General features: G+C 41.1%; 2 protein-coding genes across 2 annotated transcripts; one reads left to right on the top strand and one right to left on the bottom strand.

The window, feature by feature from the left end:
• Positions 1–863: 863 nt before the first annotated feature.
• Positions 864–3,590, bottom strand: LOC103704100 (Pentatricopeptide repeat (PPR) superfamily protein). The gene has a single exon (XM_008787253.6). It carries the CDS (start codon positions 3,199–3,201, stop codon positions 910–912), a length of 2,292 nt encoding a protein of 763 aa, XP_008785475.3. The 5' UTR covers positions 3,202–3,590; the 3' UTR covers positions 864–909.
• A 2,378-nt stretch (positions 3,591–5,968) lies between these two features.
• LOC103704109 (ADP,ATP carrier protein 2, chloroplastic-like) lies at positions 5,969–12,173 on the top strand. The gene is made up of 5 exons (XM_008787265.6): positions 5,969–7,127; positions 8,671–8,946; positions 9,032–9,175; positions 9,276–9,623; positions 11,478–12,173. Exons 1-5 carry the CDS (start codon positions 6,318–6,320, stop codon positions 11,910–11,912), a joined length of 2,013 nt encoding a protein of 670 aa, XP_008785487.3. The 5' UTR covers positions 5,969–6,317; the 3' UTR covers positions 11,913–12,173.
• Positions 12,174–18,823: the final 6,650 nt, after the last annotated feature.

Below are 18,823 nucleotides of genomic sequence, written 5' to 3'. Positions count from 1 at the left end.
ATGAAAGCTTAGGAATGCATACTTTCTGGATCCCCCGACCATCCCTATAAATATAAGATGAGAATGGTGTCCCTTACCTATTTTACCAAAAAGCATCATAACCGTATTATAACTACTAATCGTGCATTAACAGCGGGGTAACAACTTCTCATGAATAACGTGTGGCGATAATTATGTTGATCGTATCTTTACTATTGTACTAGTGTAACCATTGCCAAGATTATGATTGCAATCCTCCAAGAATATTGAATCATGATGTGCAGTAATAGTGAGTGCTACATTTCAATTTTAATGGTGCAAGAGCGACCGAATGCGGAGTAAGTAGTACATAATTAGAAATGAAAAGATCCACGAGCAGGGCTATTTCTAATTGATGGCCTTGAGAGAGATCTATGTAAGCCTGAATATCGATTTGAAAACAACTGAAATTAGGGGATGGTTTTTAAGTTAAACCTCTTTGGATGATTTGAACGAGTGCAGCTTAGTAAGAGAAAGATCTGATGAGGAAAGACTGAATGGAAGTTGAATTGCTGATGGCTGTGATTGGAAATCTGACCATCCCCGGTTCAGGTTGGAGATGATCTGAACTCATAGAAGTCTGGAAGAGTTGCAAAAATAAAGTCGAATTAAAGAAAAGGCACAAAAGCTGCAATCTGTGGTTAGACTTTTGCAAATAACTAAATAGCCTTAGATGATGGTATGAAATTAGCTCTAAAACTAGAAGAAGAACAAGACGATTTCATGCTTGGACTTTTCAAGGGACCTGGCGTTGGAAATTTAAGTAGCAAAAACCCATTTACCTGGCCATACAGTTGATGGAATAAAATGTTTGATTATACCTATGTCTGCTGGAGGATGCCAAGTTTGAAAACCCTAGAACTGCTTTGTTTATTCATGATGCAAAACTAATTACCAATAATCATTGCAAGAACACAATCCACCCCTGAAATGGTGGAAGCGGGTTCGATCCCTCACGACGATTTCTCTATCGTACACTGCAGACACAAACTGTACTGCATTGTGACAATCAAAACACATTCTCAAATTTTTCACAACTCTAATTATCACACCCGACTGCAAACTGATCAGTCCAAAGGCAATTGCCAACTTCTCACTGTGCCAATAAACAGCATTTTCTTTCTCCTCTTCTCCTACATCCAGAAAGACCTCCGAGGTATCCGGCACATAGCCAGCAAATTTCAGCTCCTTGCCCATCTCTTCCAACTTGGAATAAATTCGGTCGGATCCCGGATGAGACCTATCTCCAGCAACAAATTCATGAACCTCCCCATTCACCTCTATCAGACTACAACCAGGTGTCTTCTTAATCCCCCTATCCATCATCATCTGTCTCACCTTGCGCACCTCATCCCATTTACCACACTTGGCGTATATATTGGACAGGAGCACGTAGGCAGCATTATTCTCAGGATCCAACTCAAGAAGATGTTCGGCAGCCAGCTCAGCCATTTCGACATCCCTATGAATTCTGCAAGCCCCAAGGAGAGCTCCCCAAACAGTGGAATTTGGTTTCATGGGCATATTGTTTATGGTCTCCAATGCCTCTTCTAGCTGCCCGGCTCGAGCCAGGAGATCCACCAAGCACCCGTAATGTGCGACATTGGGCATGATCCCATGTTCTGTGATCATGCTTGAAAAGAACTCCCTGCCCTCGTCGACCAAACCAGCGTGAGTACAAGCTGAGAGAACACCAATGTAGGTTATCTCGTCAGGTCTCACTGAAGTTCCAAGCATCTTGGAGAAGAGATCGAGAGCCTCTTCCTCGCGTCCGTTCACTGCGAGACCCATGATGATCGCAGTCCATGTATACTTGTCTCGCCGATGCATCATATTGAAGATCTCGAGAGCACGCTCCACGCTGCCACACTTGGAATACATGTCGATAAGAGCATTGCCCACGAAAATGTCGATTCTGATCTTGTTGCGCTCCATGTAAAGCCTCATCCATTCCCCCACTCCAAGTGCGCCCAACTGTGCACAGGCGGCGAGCACGCCGACCATGGTGAATTCATCCGGCCTCACGTTCGCAACCTGCATGACCCGAAAAATCTCCAGAGCCTCCTTAAAACGGCTTGCCCGAACGTAACCATCGATCATGGCCGTCCACGATATGGAATCCCTTTCTGGCATCTGATCAAAAAGCATTCTAGCTCGATCAATCTCTCCTGAATCAGCAAATCCAGCAACCACTGCTGTCCAGGATATCACATCTTGGACTTTCATACCCTCGAACAATCTCCAGGCCTCATCCATGTCCCCGCATTCGGCGTACATATCGATCAACGCATTCTCTATCTTCAAGTTTGGCAGCATCCCGCTCTCCTTGATGACGCCATGAATTCGAGCTCCATACTCCAAATGTTTCGATCTTGCACAGGCCGACAGCACCGAAATGTAAGTCACCGGAGTGGGAGGCACACTAGCTTTCATCATCCCCTCAAAAAGTTTGAGTGATTCCACGAATTGCTTGCTTCTATTGTAGCCAGAGATCATAGCATTCCACATGACCGCATCTCGCTTAGAACTCCTTTCAAATAGCTCGCGAGCAGTATCGATCTCCCCGCTGGTGGAGTACATACGGATCAATGCGTTCCGAACGTGGGCATTGGAGCTTAGACCGAACTTGAGCGCGTGAGCATGGAGCTCGTCTCCCAGCTCAACGGCCGCGTCTCGAGTGAAGGCCTTGAGCAAGAAAGGGAAGGTGTAGTCGTCGGGCACGAAGCCTCGTGCTAGCATCTCCACGTAAACCAATACCGCGGCTTCGGGGAAGTGACGGTTGGAGTAGCCCCGGATCATGGAGTTCCAATCGAAGAGGTCTGGGTTGGGCATTTCGTCGAATAGGAGGCGAGCGTAGTCCATTTCGCCGGACTGCTGGGTGCAGCAGAAGGAGAGGAGCCGGCGGCGTTCGACGGGGGAGCGGATGAGACCGGTGCGGATCATCTGGGAGTGGATTTGCTTCAATTCTTTCATGGTCCTGCATTGCTCCAGTATGGAGATCAGCTGGTGGTTTTGTGGGGAGGATTGGAGGTGGGTGGAAGCGAGGGAATTTGACGAGGGAGGGGGAGGAGGAGAAGACAACATGGTGATTAGCCTGGTGAGGTTGGAGGTGGTGAAGTAGAGATGGTTGGTACAGGTGAAGGGAGGCAATCGGTTCTTCTTCCACGGGATCGGCAATCGCATAAACACATTCCGAGCTGCCTCTCTTTCTCTCTTTCCGTGGGTGGGGCAGCGGGGTTTAGCGTCACTTTTCACTTCCCCCACCAGCTCTCTACGTGACTGGGGTTCAGACCTTGGACTGCAGAAAGTTTTTTCTTTTTTTTCTTTCAATGAAGTTTAGATTGGATGAAATTTAGTTGATACTTAAATGAATCGCGTAATCCATAAATTCAATAAAAATTTCAGCCTGATCATATAGAAATAATCAAAGAGATATTTAACTAAACTGCCTTTTCTACCCTTTTCACCGTTTTTTTTTTTTTTCCAACTAGAGTTTTCGCTTCAAAAACCCGGTAGATTTTCTTCTTGGTCTTCCCTTTCTTTGCTCGCCTCTTAGCCATCGCTAATCTCCAATCGTCGAACAAGACGGAAAAAGAAAGGGAGAGCGAGTTTAAGACAACTTTTTCTACATCAGCAACCTTTTATGTGGCATGTGATAGCATATGACCATTTCAATCATGGCTATCAAACATAATTAACAATTACGGTACCACTTGCAAAATTTCAAAAGCTTGTCAGCTAAATAATTTTTTGAAATTTAGGATAAAAGTGAAAACTTTCAAAAAAAAATTAGGACTGTTAGTATGTAATATCATATGGATGATGATAGGATTACTACTTCTAACAAAAAAATGACTGGCGGATTGTGTTATATATCAATAGTTGTTGTTTAAGTATTAATTGTCATTTAACTTTTATTTTAATATGATATTATTATATAATGGATATAACAGGAACTGTTTACTATTTGCTCTACTCACTAAATAAAATATAGGTTTATCTTCAACCATGCGAAAAATTTATTTAGGAGGCAAATAATAATATATCTTACTATTTTGTTAGAAACTAAATAATGATTACTATAATTGTCATAGTTTTAAATCTAAATAATCTTTATCTATCTCATTATTATTTTGACAAATAATACTTATAATATATCAAAAAAATATATTTTAAAAGAAAGGAAGAAAAAATTTGCTCTGAATTTTTTAATTATCTCATGCGTTGATGATGAACCGTGAGAGGCCAACGCAGCTCAACTCTGCCCGTCATCGTAATAATTTTTTTTTAGTATATTGGCTGCTCATACTGCTCTCGCACGAGCACAACTAGCTGTATTACTACCAAGAAGACTACATAAATCTGAAGGAATAAAGGATTGCTGGATTCATAGAAAATCTCCAGAATGATGGGCAATAAATGAGGCGATTCAATCCACAGCTTGATTTATCTTCCTAAAGATATATCTGACCTGGATAGCACGATACTCCTCCAACATGCGTGGCAACAGTTATTTGGGAGGTCTGTAACCTCCCGTCGTGGTCCCACACGGTCCCTGCAGCCAACCGCGGAAACACGCTCGTCCGAATGGAATCTTCTCCGGATTACCTGCGAGAAGTGCCGGCGGCGAGTGTAAAATCTTACGCTGTTTTGAGGCTGATGGCGTTTGTGCGCACAAAATTGGACCTGCGCACCGCACGATTCCCTTTTTTTTTGACGCTTTTTTTTTTTTTAACCATGCCGACGTTGGAGCGTGAAGGGATTAGTTCAATTTTGTGGACTCAACAACAGTGATTCCGTGACTTTGCCTCGCACCAAAAGCAACGCGCTTCCGTGACAGAAAAAATGGACCGATGATATTAAACATCTCTGGAACCTTGTTTAATTTGCTTTCCATTTAATTGTTTTTGGTATCCAACACGTGGAATGCAGGTGTTTTTTTTTAAAAAAAATCGTACCCCAAAAAGTTATATATATATATATATAATTATTTTTCGATAAAGTGAAATCATTGCCTGATGGTTTCCGAATTCCGATAGAATCTACCAGCTAACAGATCAGTGGGTTGATTCGCTTCGCAGCGGGCATGGCTGCTGCAAAACAAGTTTAGATCTGAGATAGGGAGGATTTATGTTGACGATGAGTGATGTCCTTATTGTTTTGCCTCGACTTCTTTTGATCCAATTAATTATGAGTGCTTGAGTCCCCTTCGAGCATATTGAAGCTCCGTAAATAAATCTCAAACAAATAGTTTCTATTTTTCTTTTTTTTGAAGGAAATCAAGGCTTGCCCTCTTAATAAGAACATCGCAATCCCATGATTTCATAGTAGAAAATGGTGTACCAAGTTCTACAATCTTGAATTGGAGCCTTCTCTTCTTGCAATAGCTATTTTCTCCGCATTTCTTTTTTTTTTCACCACATCTCCATTAACTTTGTTGGTATATTTTTTTAATTCATATATTTTTAAAGTATTATTTTCGGATAATTGAAAGAGTTAATCCAGTCAAAACTTTTTATATGCCCTTGTTGTATCGGGGATCAATCATACCTAGAAACATTAAAGCTATGTAAGCTGACAAGAGGTGCAATATTGCTGCTAGGTCAGTGGCTAGCATGCTTCCTATCTAAATTCTTTCCATACTTTTATTTAAGAAGATTTATGATAGTATATTTAAAAGATTTGCCCCAGAGGGATTAGTTGGGTGGTTATTATGGATTAAAAAGAAAAAGAGAAAAATCTCTTTCCATTTCCTTCAACTTTTAGGATGAGGATGCCATTGAATGTTTTGATTATGCAAAATACTTCACTTCCTGTTCATTTTATCAATGGCTTAAAAAGTAATGTTAGTGTTTATTACTTAAACATGCCAAAAAAAATTCTTTCCTGAAAAGGAAGGGAAGAAAAGGGAGCTGAAATTTGATATTTGTTTGCCTCAAGGGAAGGGGATGAGAACCGACGAACCCATCATCAATGGAAACCCACTTGTGACATCAATGCCCCCGCAAGTCCACGACGAGCCTCTTCGCACCACCCGCAAATCCTCTCCCTCCTCCACGCGGCCCGAGGAGGGCATTTGAGACAAACGAATGGACCCCTTCTGGGCCACCGCGAAAAATCGCAATAAAAGGGCAACAATCTTGAAGCAACATTTTATATCCCCCTGAATTCATCCCTTTTTATGAGGAATCTCCCTTCTTTAGCTGGGATGCATCACCCGGATTAGATAGCCCTCCGGGACTCTCTATTCCTCTTTCTTGGAATACCTCGGAAGCAGGCTATCCGCCTATACCGGAGACATGGAAGCTGTTATCCCGGCCGCCGGCCTTCTCTCCCTCCCTTCCAACCCCCAAGCCCGAGGCTTCCGCCCCTTCCCCACCCTCAGGACCCGCTTCCCCTCGGCGGCCGTCCGAGCCCACACCCCACCTCCGAGATCCGATGCACTCCGCTTGAGAGAAAGGAATCCGTCGTTCTCCAAGCCGAGAACCCCCCTAGACGCCCAAAGGTTGCTCCTTTGCAATCTCTCTTGCGGTTCTCGGGGAAAAGACAAGAGCTTTCCGGTCTGCGGAGCTGGAGCTGCTGCAATTCCGGCTGATGGAGGCGGTTACGTCGAGGAGAAACCGAAGCCCAAGCTGTTGGGCGTCGAGGTTCAAACCTTGAAGAAGATTATCCCTCTGGGGCTCATGTTCTTCTGTATTCTTTTCAATTATACGATCTTGAGGGATACGAAGGATGTGTTGGTGGTGACGGCCAAAGGGAGCAGCGCCGAGATCATTCCGTTCTTGAAGACGTGGGTGAACTTGCCCATGGCGGTGGGGTTCATGCTGCTGTACACCAAGCTCTCGAATGTTCTCTCGAAGGAGGCTCTTTTCTACACGGTGATATTCCCTTTCATCGCCTTCTTTGGGGCTTTTGCCTTCGTGCTGTATCCCCTTCGCGATGTCATCCACCCCACGGGGCTCGCCGATAAGCTCTTGGCTGCCCTCGGGCCAAGCTTCCTTGGCCCGGTAGCGATCTTGAGGATTTGGAGCTTCTGTTTGTTCTATGTCATGGCCGAGCTCTGGGGGAGTGTGGTGATCTCGGTTCTCTTCTGGGGTTTCGCCAATCAGGTGATCTTTGCCATTCTTGATAAAGTTGTTGCACGTGTTAATCAGGATGATTCTTGTTAGGGTTTTTATTAGCTTATTAATTTTTGGATTTTAATCTGGTTGATGATTCTTTTGCTTAATAAGCCAAGATTCAAGTTTTCTGAAGACGTTCATCTGATGATGTTCTATCATGATTTTGTTTGTATTATTTTGATATCCTGATGGTTTTTTGTGGCATACTGAACAAGTTTTGAGTTCATACAGTTAATTAATCTAGAATTATGATTACATCTTAAGCAATATTGCAAATTTTTTAATAGCCTGCCACCGATCTTGCAACTGTTTTTTTCTTGAGATAGAAAAGCAAAATTCTGCTTAACATCTAGTTTTCCCGTGTTTGTTCTTTAATGTGCAAACTCAAGCAGTAAACATGATATATTTTTCCTTCATTTCATGTTAGCATTATTTAGTACCGCACCATATGGCCATAATTACATTCCCGTCAATGAAGAAAACTGGATTGTTAGTGATCCAATCAGAACTCCTTTTGCTCTGTTCCTCATGTGTTAGTAATATGAGCCCTCGGGAAGATTCAATTCTAACCTTATGTGTCCTGTCTAAGACAAACTTAAATTCATGATACTTCAGTACGGATATGAGTTTCTTTTCTCCTTTTGTTGTTGTTGGTGTTGTTGAAAAATTTTCCTGCCCTTCCGGGAACTGAAAACATCACATAGACATTGTCTAGAGAGGAGTTCTTGCTTGTATATATACTTATTAAACTCACGAGTGATTCCTGTGCAACAGATGCAGCTGATGTAGGGATTTGCCTTGAAAATCAGGGGAGGGGGGATGGTTAGCTAGTTTCACATATCCTTGTGTTAAAGCGTTACTCATATGCATTTTCCAATATAATTCTAGGATTTTGCATCTTTACCTAAGTTGTTAGGTATAGAACAAGTGGTTCTAAGTTGTGACAGAACTAGGATCCAAGATCAGATTTATTGGAATCAACATCACAATTGCAGCTTCTAGGCAAGCCATAGTGCCAAAAATCAATTATTCAAATCTTCAATTTTGAGGTCATCCAGGTTCTTGAGATAAAGCTATTTCACATCAGGGGTCAGAATGCTGGAATCATCATTCCTGTATCAAGGTTGTATGTTATTCAAAATGAGCACTCTGGTTGCTGATGGAAACTCTGCACCACACCGCAATTACTGTGATAATGACAATGCTAATGAACTTGCTCCTATAATAAAGACATGCCGTTGGCCATTATTAACATTACTAACCACACTATTTGAGTCCAGATAACAGGACCGAGTTCCTGGATGAGAAGTTTTATTACTGATTTTACCGATAAATGTTATTCCTTCTATTTATTCTGGCTGGACCTATAAATCGAGCATAAGATTCATGATGTGTGTTGTTGACTCCCGGTGGTGGCGGATCTTTACTTTTAATTTCAGGCCTCTTGTTGGCATATGCTGGAACTATACTTTCTTCCTTTAAAAGAAATAGTGATTATTTATATTTGAAAGTTACTTCTTGCCTCTTGCAGATTACTACAGTCGAGGAAGCAAAAGAATTCTACCCACTATTTGGCCTTGGAGCTAATGTTGCTCTCATCTTCTCAGGGCGAACTGTAAAGTATTTTTCTAACCTGCGTAAGAATTTGGGCCCAGGGGTTGATGGTTGGGCAATATCTCTGAAAGGAATGATGAGCATTGTGGTGCTTCTGGGTCTTGCAATTTGCACAATATATTGGGGAGTAAATACCTTTGTTATCAATGACGCCTCTCTTCCAAGATTGCAAAGACCGCAACGCAAAAAGAAGGTTGGCCTCAACCCTCACTCCAGTGCTGTTTCCTGTCTAGACCTCCCTTTCCGAGACTAACTATTCAACATTAATACTTAAGCAGGAAAAGGCCAAACTAGGCATGAAAGAGAGCTTGAAAATTTTGTGGTCTTCTAGATATGTGAGGGATCTTGCCACCTTGGTGGTTGCTTATGGTATAAGCATTAACCTTGTTGAAGTCACATGGAAATCAAAGCTCAAGGCACAGGTAAATTTCATTTTATTATTTTCTCTTTATCTACGTCCAATGAATATGAATCTGTAATCCTTTAACTTTATTCCTATATTGTCCTCTACATCATTTGTAGTTTCCAAGCCCCAATGAATACTCATCTTTCATGGGTGATTTCTCAACTGCTACCGGTATTGCAACTTTCACAATGATGCTGCTGGGCCGAGTCATACTGAGAAAATTTGGGTGGGGAGTAGCAGCCATGATTACACCCACAGTATTGCTTCTCACAGGAGTTGGGTTCTTCTCACTGCTTTTATTTGGAGAACCATTGGCCCCCTTGCTGGGACAATTTGGAATGACTCCTCTGCTTGCAGCTGTTTATGTGGGTGCATTACAGAACATTTTCAGTAAGAGTGCGAAGTATAGCTTATTTGATCCTTGCAAAGAAATGGCTTATATTCCTTTGGACGAAGACATGAAGGTTTGTTTTCCCTGTCCCTTTGTTTATTCATGTATATGAGTATCTACATGCATGTTTATGCATTCATGAAGGTCAGCATTCTCTGCCACCTATTTATGGGCATCAACATGAGTCCCCATTTTGTGTTTATACATTTTTGATGTTGAATGATTCAAGATTTGTTATTTTATTTTAAAAATGCAAATTGAACCATATTGCATTTTGTAATGAACTGTTTGTGGGCCCCATGATCCCACTTTAAAAAAATTAAAGCTACATTCCTACTGTCTGCATTTTTAAGTGTCTGCTTATTTTGCATTGTGAATGCAATCCTCTTTTGCAACAGACGCGCTTCATTTGTATAGGTATGCCCAAATTATTATCTGGAAAAAAAGGTTATGAAGGTATTGTGATATGGAGTGTGTCTATGAAGAAAGGGGAGTGTATTTATGATTCTCCCAATTGTATCAAAATGTGTATGTAAAGAAACTGAAACTGGCCATCTTTGTGGCGGAGGAGTAAAGCCGATCTAAGTTGTTCATTTTATCTTTATCATCTATTCACTTCATTAGATGAGCACATATGATGCATGTGCTCCGTGATTGCATATCCTGTTGTGGAACTGTTTTCTGTTATTCTTGTGTGGTTTCCCAAGCATTTATAATGCAGATATAGGCATAGTTGCAAGCATGATGTGACCTGGTTAAAATCTTTCTAACCTCATTTTGCCCTAACTTGTGAGGAAATAGAAAAGAGAGGTTTAGATTCAGTTATTTGCCACGGTTGCAGCTAAGTTATGACATGATAATTTGGTTGTAGTCTGACAATTTAATTCTGCTTCTTTGTGCTTGGAGAAGATGTGTTTTGCCTTTTGCTCGGAAAAATGGTCCTATGGTTAAATTTTGTCATTCTCGCTTTAAGTTTTTCTTTTTCTTATTGTTTTAAGGAAATCTCAGTGTTTAAAATGAGACCACTAATATTTCTTATTTTCACAGAAATCTGGAACTATATTTCATAACAAAATTATTTTCCTGTGATTTTTTTTTTGAAAATTGAAGAGGTTTAATTGTGTTGCCTATAGCCATCTACTATTATATCCTAAGAATGTTACCTGCACATCATCTCCAAACTAACAAACAAATATTATGTTTTCTAAAACTTTGAGAGGATTTTGGAGAAGAGAAAAGATATTATTTATTATGTTGATTGAAATGAAAATCAAATATGAAATAAAAGTCGGATAAAATTCAGCACAAAATTGTAAAATGGCTACTTTGTGGAAGAAGTTATTAAACTGAAAAGTTTTTCTGATTTATTGATATCTGACACTATATTATGATCGACCGCTCAACTCCTCATATTTTCTATCTACAGACATATAGATATACATACAATGCAACACAAATATAAAGACCTAGTAGATGACTAATAATTACATTAAGTCTTTGTTTTGTGCAAAAGACTAACAGCTAAGGTGGGTGACTTACTGCCAAGTACTAATGCATAATATGGTAAACACTTCTTTCACTTGGTGTATTCAACTGACCAAAAATGAGCGGCAAAAAGAAAACCGTATTCTTATAACATCCCAGCTATTATGAGTGATTATTTTAGTAGGTGTTTGTAGATCCTTTTTATGGTCATAGAATAGCCCTTTGAGAAAGTTACATCTAGTATTTTGGTATCAACTTGTATGCAGGGGTCTTAACATTTCCCTTCCACTGCTTATGGGCCTAATGGAATTAGTTATCCTGCTCCCCCTTATTTATCATAATGACAATAATACTTAACACTTGTTCATAATTCTAGAAGATAACACATTGTATATAACTTACCGTTTCCGCTGTTTATATTGTTCATTTTCCCTGAATATAGGTTAAAGGGAAAGCAGCGATTGATGTTGTCTGCAACCCCTTGGGAAAATCAGGAGGCGCCTTGATTCAACAGTTCATGATTTTGACATTTGGGTCCCTCGCGAACTCAACGCCCTACCTTGGAGGAATACTGCTGGTGATTGTTCTAGCATGGTTAGGTGCTGCAAGGTCTTTGGATGCCCAATTTTCTCCTTTGGCAAAGCAAGAACTTGAGAAAGAGAAATTGCTGAAAGAGAAGGTAAAAGAACCAATGGTCAAACCATCCCAAGAGGACACCGATGGCTTGGTTGAAAAGAAAGTGGTAGAAGCAAAAGAAAGTGGTTCCCTTCATGAATCCGTTGCAAGTGAAAACTCAACAAATGGGCCAGCTTTGAAAGAAAAGCTAGCACCTGAATCCGAGAGTTCATCAGAAACCCCTACCCCCCATAGTCAGTAAAGTTAATCAGGCGTCCTAAACAGAAAGATGTTACTGATGATAAGAAGCACTTGGTAAAGCATCAATGCACCACTCTTCCTATAGAAATAACTTGACAGAAACAGGTATGCAGTTGGTTCTTTCATCTTTTTTGGTAGAAAATAAACTGTTTGCTATTGCTGTATTGCTACTGCATCCTTGTTGCTGAGGTTAGAGTATCAGAAGAATATGTAGCTTTTTTTTCCCCCATAATGATGCAATGCTCTTTTGATTGCTGTGCCATAGTATGGAACTACTGCCTTGGAACCCTAGAGCTCAGTTTTGGTTTTCTAATGTATAAATGAAGAGGCAACCTTAATTTTTCTGACAATTGGGTGAAACAAAGATGAGAAAAAGATGCATCTACATGTACAAACTTTATTGTTTCTAATGGTGACTGCATCTTTTTAAAATTAAGAGGGCAAAGAACTAAACAGGGTGAGAGAGTGATCCTTGGAGTTAGATGATCATCCGGAAATAACAGTTACAGCTACATCATACTAAAGAAACCTGTCTCCCAGAGAAGTTGAAGTGAATCCTCATGAGGTGGCTTAGCCTTGTATCGCTTTCTCAAGAAAAGAGTATATACTAAATAGATATCATTCTATTAACATGTCTTGCGGTAGCAAAAAAAGAAAAACTGATTCTATTATTGCAATAAAGGAAAAGATGTGTAAGATCACATTATTGCTAAAGGTTTATTGTGATCGAGGGGATTCCGTTGGAGGTTGTTTCCGTCATGCTCAACAACTAAAGGAATTGTCTGATTTTTTTTTGTTTTGTAATCCTTGGCCCCTTGACTGTATTCATCATAACAGAACTTTAGTATACGTCATAGATATAATTCCTGCATGTTGGTTGGTCTTCTTGGTATGGTGGAGGCTCATATTTTGTTGAGAGTTATAGTAATTAGGACTTCGAAAAGAAGTCTGTAATGTTGAGTGTCACTTGTAAAACTTGCATAGGAGTTGATGGATCACAAATAAGTCTATGAGGCAGTACCCACGTAGATGAAATAAGGCTTGCTAGCTGAGTCTATGCCTTCATGGTTACTCTATATATTTAAAGCATGTCTATTCACAGTTGTCCCTTCATTGTGTATAATTTTCCCGACAGTTGACAATAAAAATTGCATTCCGCAGGCTCTCTGCCATTCATTTTGTTCTCATTGTGGATGTTTTGTCTATATAGATCCATAAATTGGCTTCCTTTTAGTATGGCCTATCAACCAGATGTTTCCTCTTTATCTTTCCATCAGATTTTGCGACTTAGAGTAGTAGAGTTTTTGGGTTAAATTTGTTCTCAGGTTATTTGCTATTGTCAATCTTACCAAAACAATACATTCTGGAAGTAGAAACCAAAAGAAAAGAAATGAGGATTGTTACATTTTACAAGATTAAACAGTTATGACATCGCTGCAACATGGGTCTGAATATGTCTTTGTGAAAAGGGCTGAGTGATTGATTCACATTCCTTTGGAACTAAAGAAGATTTAGACGATGATATTTCTTTCTCGATGGGAGTACTAGAGCCTGTTCCAATGCTGCAACAGAGCAATACATACGGGTTATTGACTCTCTACAACTGGCAGTTTTTTTTTTCTGATTGTAAACCTCCTTTCATAAGGGTGCAAAAGTATGTTCTCATTTTGTAGCAGGGAGGCACATCATATACTCTTTTATTCTCTAAAACTGCCAGTTTGTTGTTACACTAAATTTCCTCAGTGTGCCAACAATTTGTTCATCTTTGCCCAACTTTTCCCTCTCCCTATTGATTGATGCATAGAGACAATTCTTGCGTTGCTTCTTATACTGAATGGAGTTGGGGTTTTCTGGGTGCCCTTTGCAGACCTTGAAATTAAATCATCTAGACAGCACTGATGGCCTTGTGGTCCTGGATTGCGTGTGATTGCTTCTTTTTTTTTAATATTTTAATAATTAACATCCATAATTTCATGTTAGCTAGTACTGACCCAAATAGCATGCAAAGGACAGATGCTTCTTTGGAGCTTACTGTTGGAAATTTAAGGGATACAACCAAAATAATAGGGGTGGGCAGGCAATGACTGATGATCTTTGGACCGGCACATGATAATATGATAGAAGGTGGTCCAGCTTTGGATGCTCTGGTGAAGTATATTATGCTCATAGTAAATATAAAACTATCAAATTGGTGAAATTAAAAGAGTATTATGTATGTATACAGTATTATGTTTGTTTGCGTGATATGTTATGTCCGAGCACACATGGAAAGCCTCTTTAGCATCGCTTCTACAAAAAATAAAGTATACAGCAGATTTTGGCACGTTCACCTAGACTTTGTATCAGACTTGCCAAATGAGCAGACTTTTTCTAGCGGTCGCTGGTCAGACTCGCGCATATTTATCATAAGTACATAATGGCTTTGAATTGTGGGCGAGCTTATGTAGAGAAGGATGAATTTTTCTTGTACCTGGTGTGCAAGAAACATGAGCCTCTTGAATATTGGCTGAAAGTTCTGAAACGTGTGCAGAGGAGAAGATTTGGAGCTTCTATGAAATATTTGCTGACAATGACTGCGAGACAGACACAAAATCTAAGTTTATTAAGATGGTGACATGTTGTGCATCATGTCACGCCATTCTCTGGTCATATAAGCTGCGCCAACCTGTTCTATGGGGACAACCTTCTCTCTGCATAAAACTGATTTGAGCTCTGTCCATTTGTACCTGGAGTTGTGGATTGAAGAAAATATTAAAGAAAAGTAAGATAGGGCTCCATAAATTTGGCGCTGCTAGAAAAATTTATAATACATGAATGCAGAAAAGGAGAAGAAGAGGGCGGAGATTGGAGGGTATTGCAGCGGAAATTGGGGATGCTTCATAGGAAAAAAAATGATACTTTCTTGCAAACATCTCCGGCCTAGGCTCTTTAAATCTCTCTTTCGAAGCCATGCCGATTTGAAGGTAGTGGATGAGGTACGGTTTGGGAGGCAATCACGGTTTTGGAGCTCGGCCATGGAGGAAGGAGGGAGCTGACAAAGGGACTACGTGAGGTGGAACGGATAAATGGAATTATAATTGAACTATTGTCTGCAGATAGGTTGCCGAAGCTTCAAGACTGCCTTAGGCAATTATACGGTTAAACCTATGTATAACATGAGAATCACGAGAAGACCTTTTGTTACATACCAACTATGTATGGCACCTGGCATGTGGGGATCACTGTTCTTGTGCGTGTATACACATGCACATACATGTCCACATGCATGCATTGGACATATACAAAAAAACATATGTACGTACATATGTGTGTGTGTATATGTATTATGCATTTATGGATTTTATACACTAATCCTGACAGTCAGCAAAGGAACTATTATATATTTGGGGCATTGCATGTGAACTAGTACAAACACTTGGCGCAGAGGAACTGGCAAATATCTCTCCCAAGTCCCAACTCCCAAGTGATATTTGAACTGGTCCCAGCCCGCAGCTTGCTTGCAAAAATGAGCACAGATATTAAGTACGTTTGAGCTGGTCTCATCATTTCAGAAAAAAAAAAGGAAAAAAAAATGAAGAAGACGACGAAAGAAAGAAAGCTAGCTGGTCTCGGGACCTCGCCTTCATGGATTAATATCTTGCATATACTACGTTTGAACTAGCCTGACACTCGGCATGAAGGGACTGAGTACAAATGTTGCATACAACGTGTATGAACTAGCCTCGGCACTTGGTGTGCAGGAGCTCGTAGAGGTCTTGCACTAATATAGATCTCAACGCTTTATATTTGAACTGCTCTCGGCACTCTCTACTTGCATGCAGAGACCGATGTGGATGTCGCTCGTCGTGTATAAACTAGTGCCGGTATTTGGATCGCAGAGACTGGTTCAAACTTGAAGCTAGAATTATTGTAAGGCAACCCCTAATAAGCTTAAAGGAATTAGTTTAAATTTAATAAAGAAAGGACTGCATACGATATCTCTATAGAACCTGGTAATTGTAGTTAAGTCCCTCATTGTTGCTCCAAACTTGTGAGCAGAAATTTTACAATGACCCTGCCAACAGATTTCGAAATCATCAACATGCCCCATCTCTCCAATTGCTTATGCTAGTTCGAATTATGTGGCACATATGTTAAATAGAACGGCTTAGTTCTTAGAGCAAAGGGGAAAGAAAAAATAGAAATCTTCATATAGGAATGGCTTCAAGGTGTGCAGCACTGTCATTCACCAGTGTCTACAGAAGCAGGTTGATCTAATGTGTGTTATGTCGTGTTGTTATGTTATTCTGATTTATGGGGTTTAATTGGTTTAATTAGCTATTTATAGAGTGGTCCGTGTATTTTAGGATTGATGCTTTCTTTTCTGGAGAGTTGCGGTTATATGCATTTTCTGCAAAAATGTGCATCTCTCCGCCGAACATATCCCAACAGACAAGCAACCAACCGCAGAGGTTGGCTGGTTGTGTTTTAAAACAGAACATTATTTCTTTTCTTTTGAAAACATCCAACATTAATCCATCCAAGTCCCCAAGTTGGTATTTCTTTCCTCTTGCCACTAGATCTGTTTTGGTATCCTCACCTTTGGACGCGCAAGGCCTAGGTGAGCTTATGCAGGCTAAGTTGGTCAATCAAAATAACGATACAATCAATAGCTAGGTTACAACCATTAACGAGGCCTTCTTTCCTCGAGCGATCATAGATTACAACTAAACCGTAATAGGTCGAACTAGAACCGATCCAATCCTCTGTTCTTTCAGAAATCGGTACCCAGAGGTGGTATATTTTTGGGTTGCAAACATCGACCCAATTCTCCGGACAACCATGCAGACCTATCTCGACCTTAATCAATACAGCCTTTATATAATTCAAGAGAAAGATGTGGCTTATCTTAGTAATTCCTGACGTAATTTGTACCTTACTTCCAGGTCCAGGACATAGAGCAAAAGGTGATTCAAGCCATTCCTCTCTCTGTTGTCTGAATCGCACCAGCCAAATGCCAACTGATGTAAGGGTTTCCTCCAACCGGCAGTACAAAGTATAAAGGCTTTTTTAATTGAACTTTAGTAACTAGAAGGGTACGAAATCATGTTGCCTTCTTTCTTTCTTTTTTGCTTGGAAGAATTCATGTCTCCTTTATTGAATCAAAGGAAAATATTCTCAAGGGGAAATTATGGGGAGGCCCGCATTTGTTGCATCACAATCCGAAACCAGTAGAAGGTTGGTTATATTTTACTTAGTAGGAGAAAATTAAGGACCCACCGTGGACATGGCGAACCTTTGTTTTGTTGGTATCACGGGAGGAGTGTGGTCTTACAAACTGACAGAGTGATCTTGGACACTAGAGGATGCACAGAATAATACATTAATTGGGATCGTTTTACCTTCTTCCATCCACTGCCTTCACTCCAGTTGTGCTTCTGTCCATCTCCATCCGCTCTTGGTTCATCTTTTGTTCATTTTGTTATGTTAAGAAACGCTGAAACGCTCGGATTTTTTTCTATCCAATCTACCCTGTTCTCTCGAGTAGTACATCATTTAAATAACTGGGTTGTGCTACAAGAATGCTGTGTGGGTAGTGTTGTAGTATTTAAGGAAGGCCTGACCTCTAATTGCCTAGATTCTCTAGCAGAATATATATTGCTAGGAGAACATGGAGGAGCAGGATCGGGCTTCATTACACTCTCTAGATCTTAATGAATACTTGAACTTTGTAAGAAATAAAGCTGTGAATTTATCCCTGAGTTGGAAACGAATAAGGTGCCCACTTCATTGATGTGGTAAGCCCTTTAGCATAAAGTCTAAACAAAATGGGTGGACCGATAGTCATGATAAGCCAATTTAGACAATTTTCGAAATGTTTCAGTATTCCTTCCTTGTATCATTTGGCTTTTATAAAGTAGCAGAACAACTAGCTACAAAGAGAGGTGAAAAAGGACTTTTTATGAATTCTCTTATGGGCGAATGAATTTGATGGTTGGATCTTAATTAAACAGCTATCCGATGGTTGATTATAGATGCCTCACAACTATCAGCAAAGGAATAACCACTACAAAAATAACTATCTTTCCCGACTTTTTTCTGCCGACGCTAAGTAGAAGCGTCGGTAAGGTTTTTGGAAGTCTGGCTTCCGCCGACGCTTATAAGCGTCGTCGCACCCCGTGGCTTGGGCCGACGCTTTTAAGCGTCGGCGGAAGCAAAAATCCTTGTTTTTTATTTTTTCTCCCAGGAAGTCTGGCTTCCGCCGACGCTTATAAGCGTCGTCGCAATCCGTGGCTTGGGCCGACGCTTTTAAGCGTCGGCGGAAGCAAACATCCTTTTTTTTTATTTTTTTCCTCCCAACGACGCTTTAGAAAGCGTCGTCGGAGGCCATTATCCCCCCTCCCCTCCTCCCGATCCCTAACCCATCCAGCCGCCCCCCTCCCCTTCTCTCTCCGCCGCTCGCCCACTCCCCCCTCCTCTCTACAAATCCCCTCCCCTCTCCCGATCCCTCAAACCCATCCTTCCAAGAAGCGAGAGAGAGAGAGAGAGAGAGAGCGGCCACCCAGGCCCCCGATCCCTCTTCTCCGGCGTCGATGGAGTTCGATGGAGCTCCTCCCTCTTCTCCGGCGTCGGCTTCATGCCTTCTCAGGCCACCCAAGCCCCCGATCCCTCCTCCTTCTCCCCCGCCAAGGTACCAATCGCACCAGGGATTGTGAACCCTGGCGAACCCTTCTGCGGTGCCAGTCTGCGTGCCGAAGAATATGGTGACCTTTTTCTTCCCGTCATCCACCTCCGGCTCCAAGTCCGTCTTCACCACCAGCGGCCTCGGCGGCTCCACCGGCCGGCTCGCCTTCTTCCCGGTCGACCGCCGCCACACGAACACGATGGCGCACCCCACGAGCACCGCGATCGAGGTTGTCAGTATCATCAGCA

The sequence above is a fragment of the Phoenix dactylifera genome, chromosome 12, assembly GCF_051530095.1.
Source record: "Phoenix dactylifera cultivar Ajwa chromosome 12, Ajwa_hap1_PhDact_Kaust_v1.1, whole genome shotgun sequence".
NCBI classification, from domain to species: Eukaryota; Viridiplantae; Streptophyta; class Magnoliopsida; order Arecales; family Arecaceae; genus Phoenix; species Phoenix dactylifera.
This window is presented reverse-complemented; position numbering and strand designations above follow the sequence as displayed.

Coding starts and splice junctions, on each gene's coding strand:
- LOC103704100 (XM_008787253.6), bottom strand. CDS start 3,201: ATGCGATTGCCGATCCCGTGGAAGAAGAACCGATTGCCTCCCTTCACC.
- LOC103704109 (XM_008787265.6), top strand. CDS start 6,318: ATGGAAGCTGTTATCCCGGCCGCCGGCCTTCTCTCCCTCCCTTCCAAC. Junction 7,128..8,670: donor TCTGGGGTTTCGCCAATCAG/GTGATCTTTGCC, acceptor TGCCTCTTGCAG/ATTACTACAGTCGAGGAAGC. Junction 8,947..9,031: donor GACCGCAACGCAAAAAGAAG/GTTGGCCTCAAC, acceptor ATACTTAAGCAG/GAAAAGGCCAAACTAGGCAT.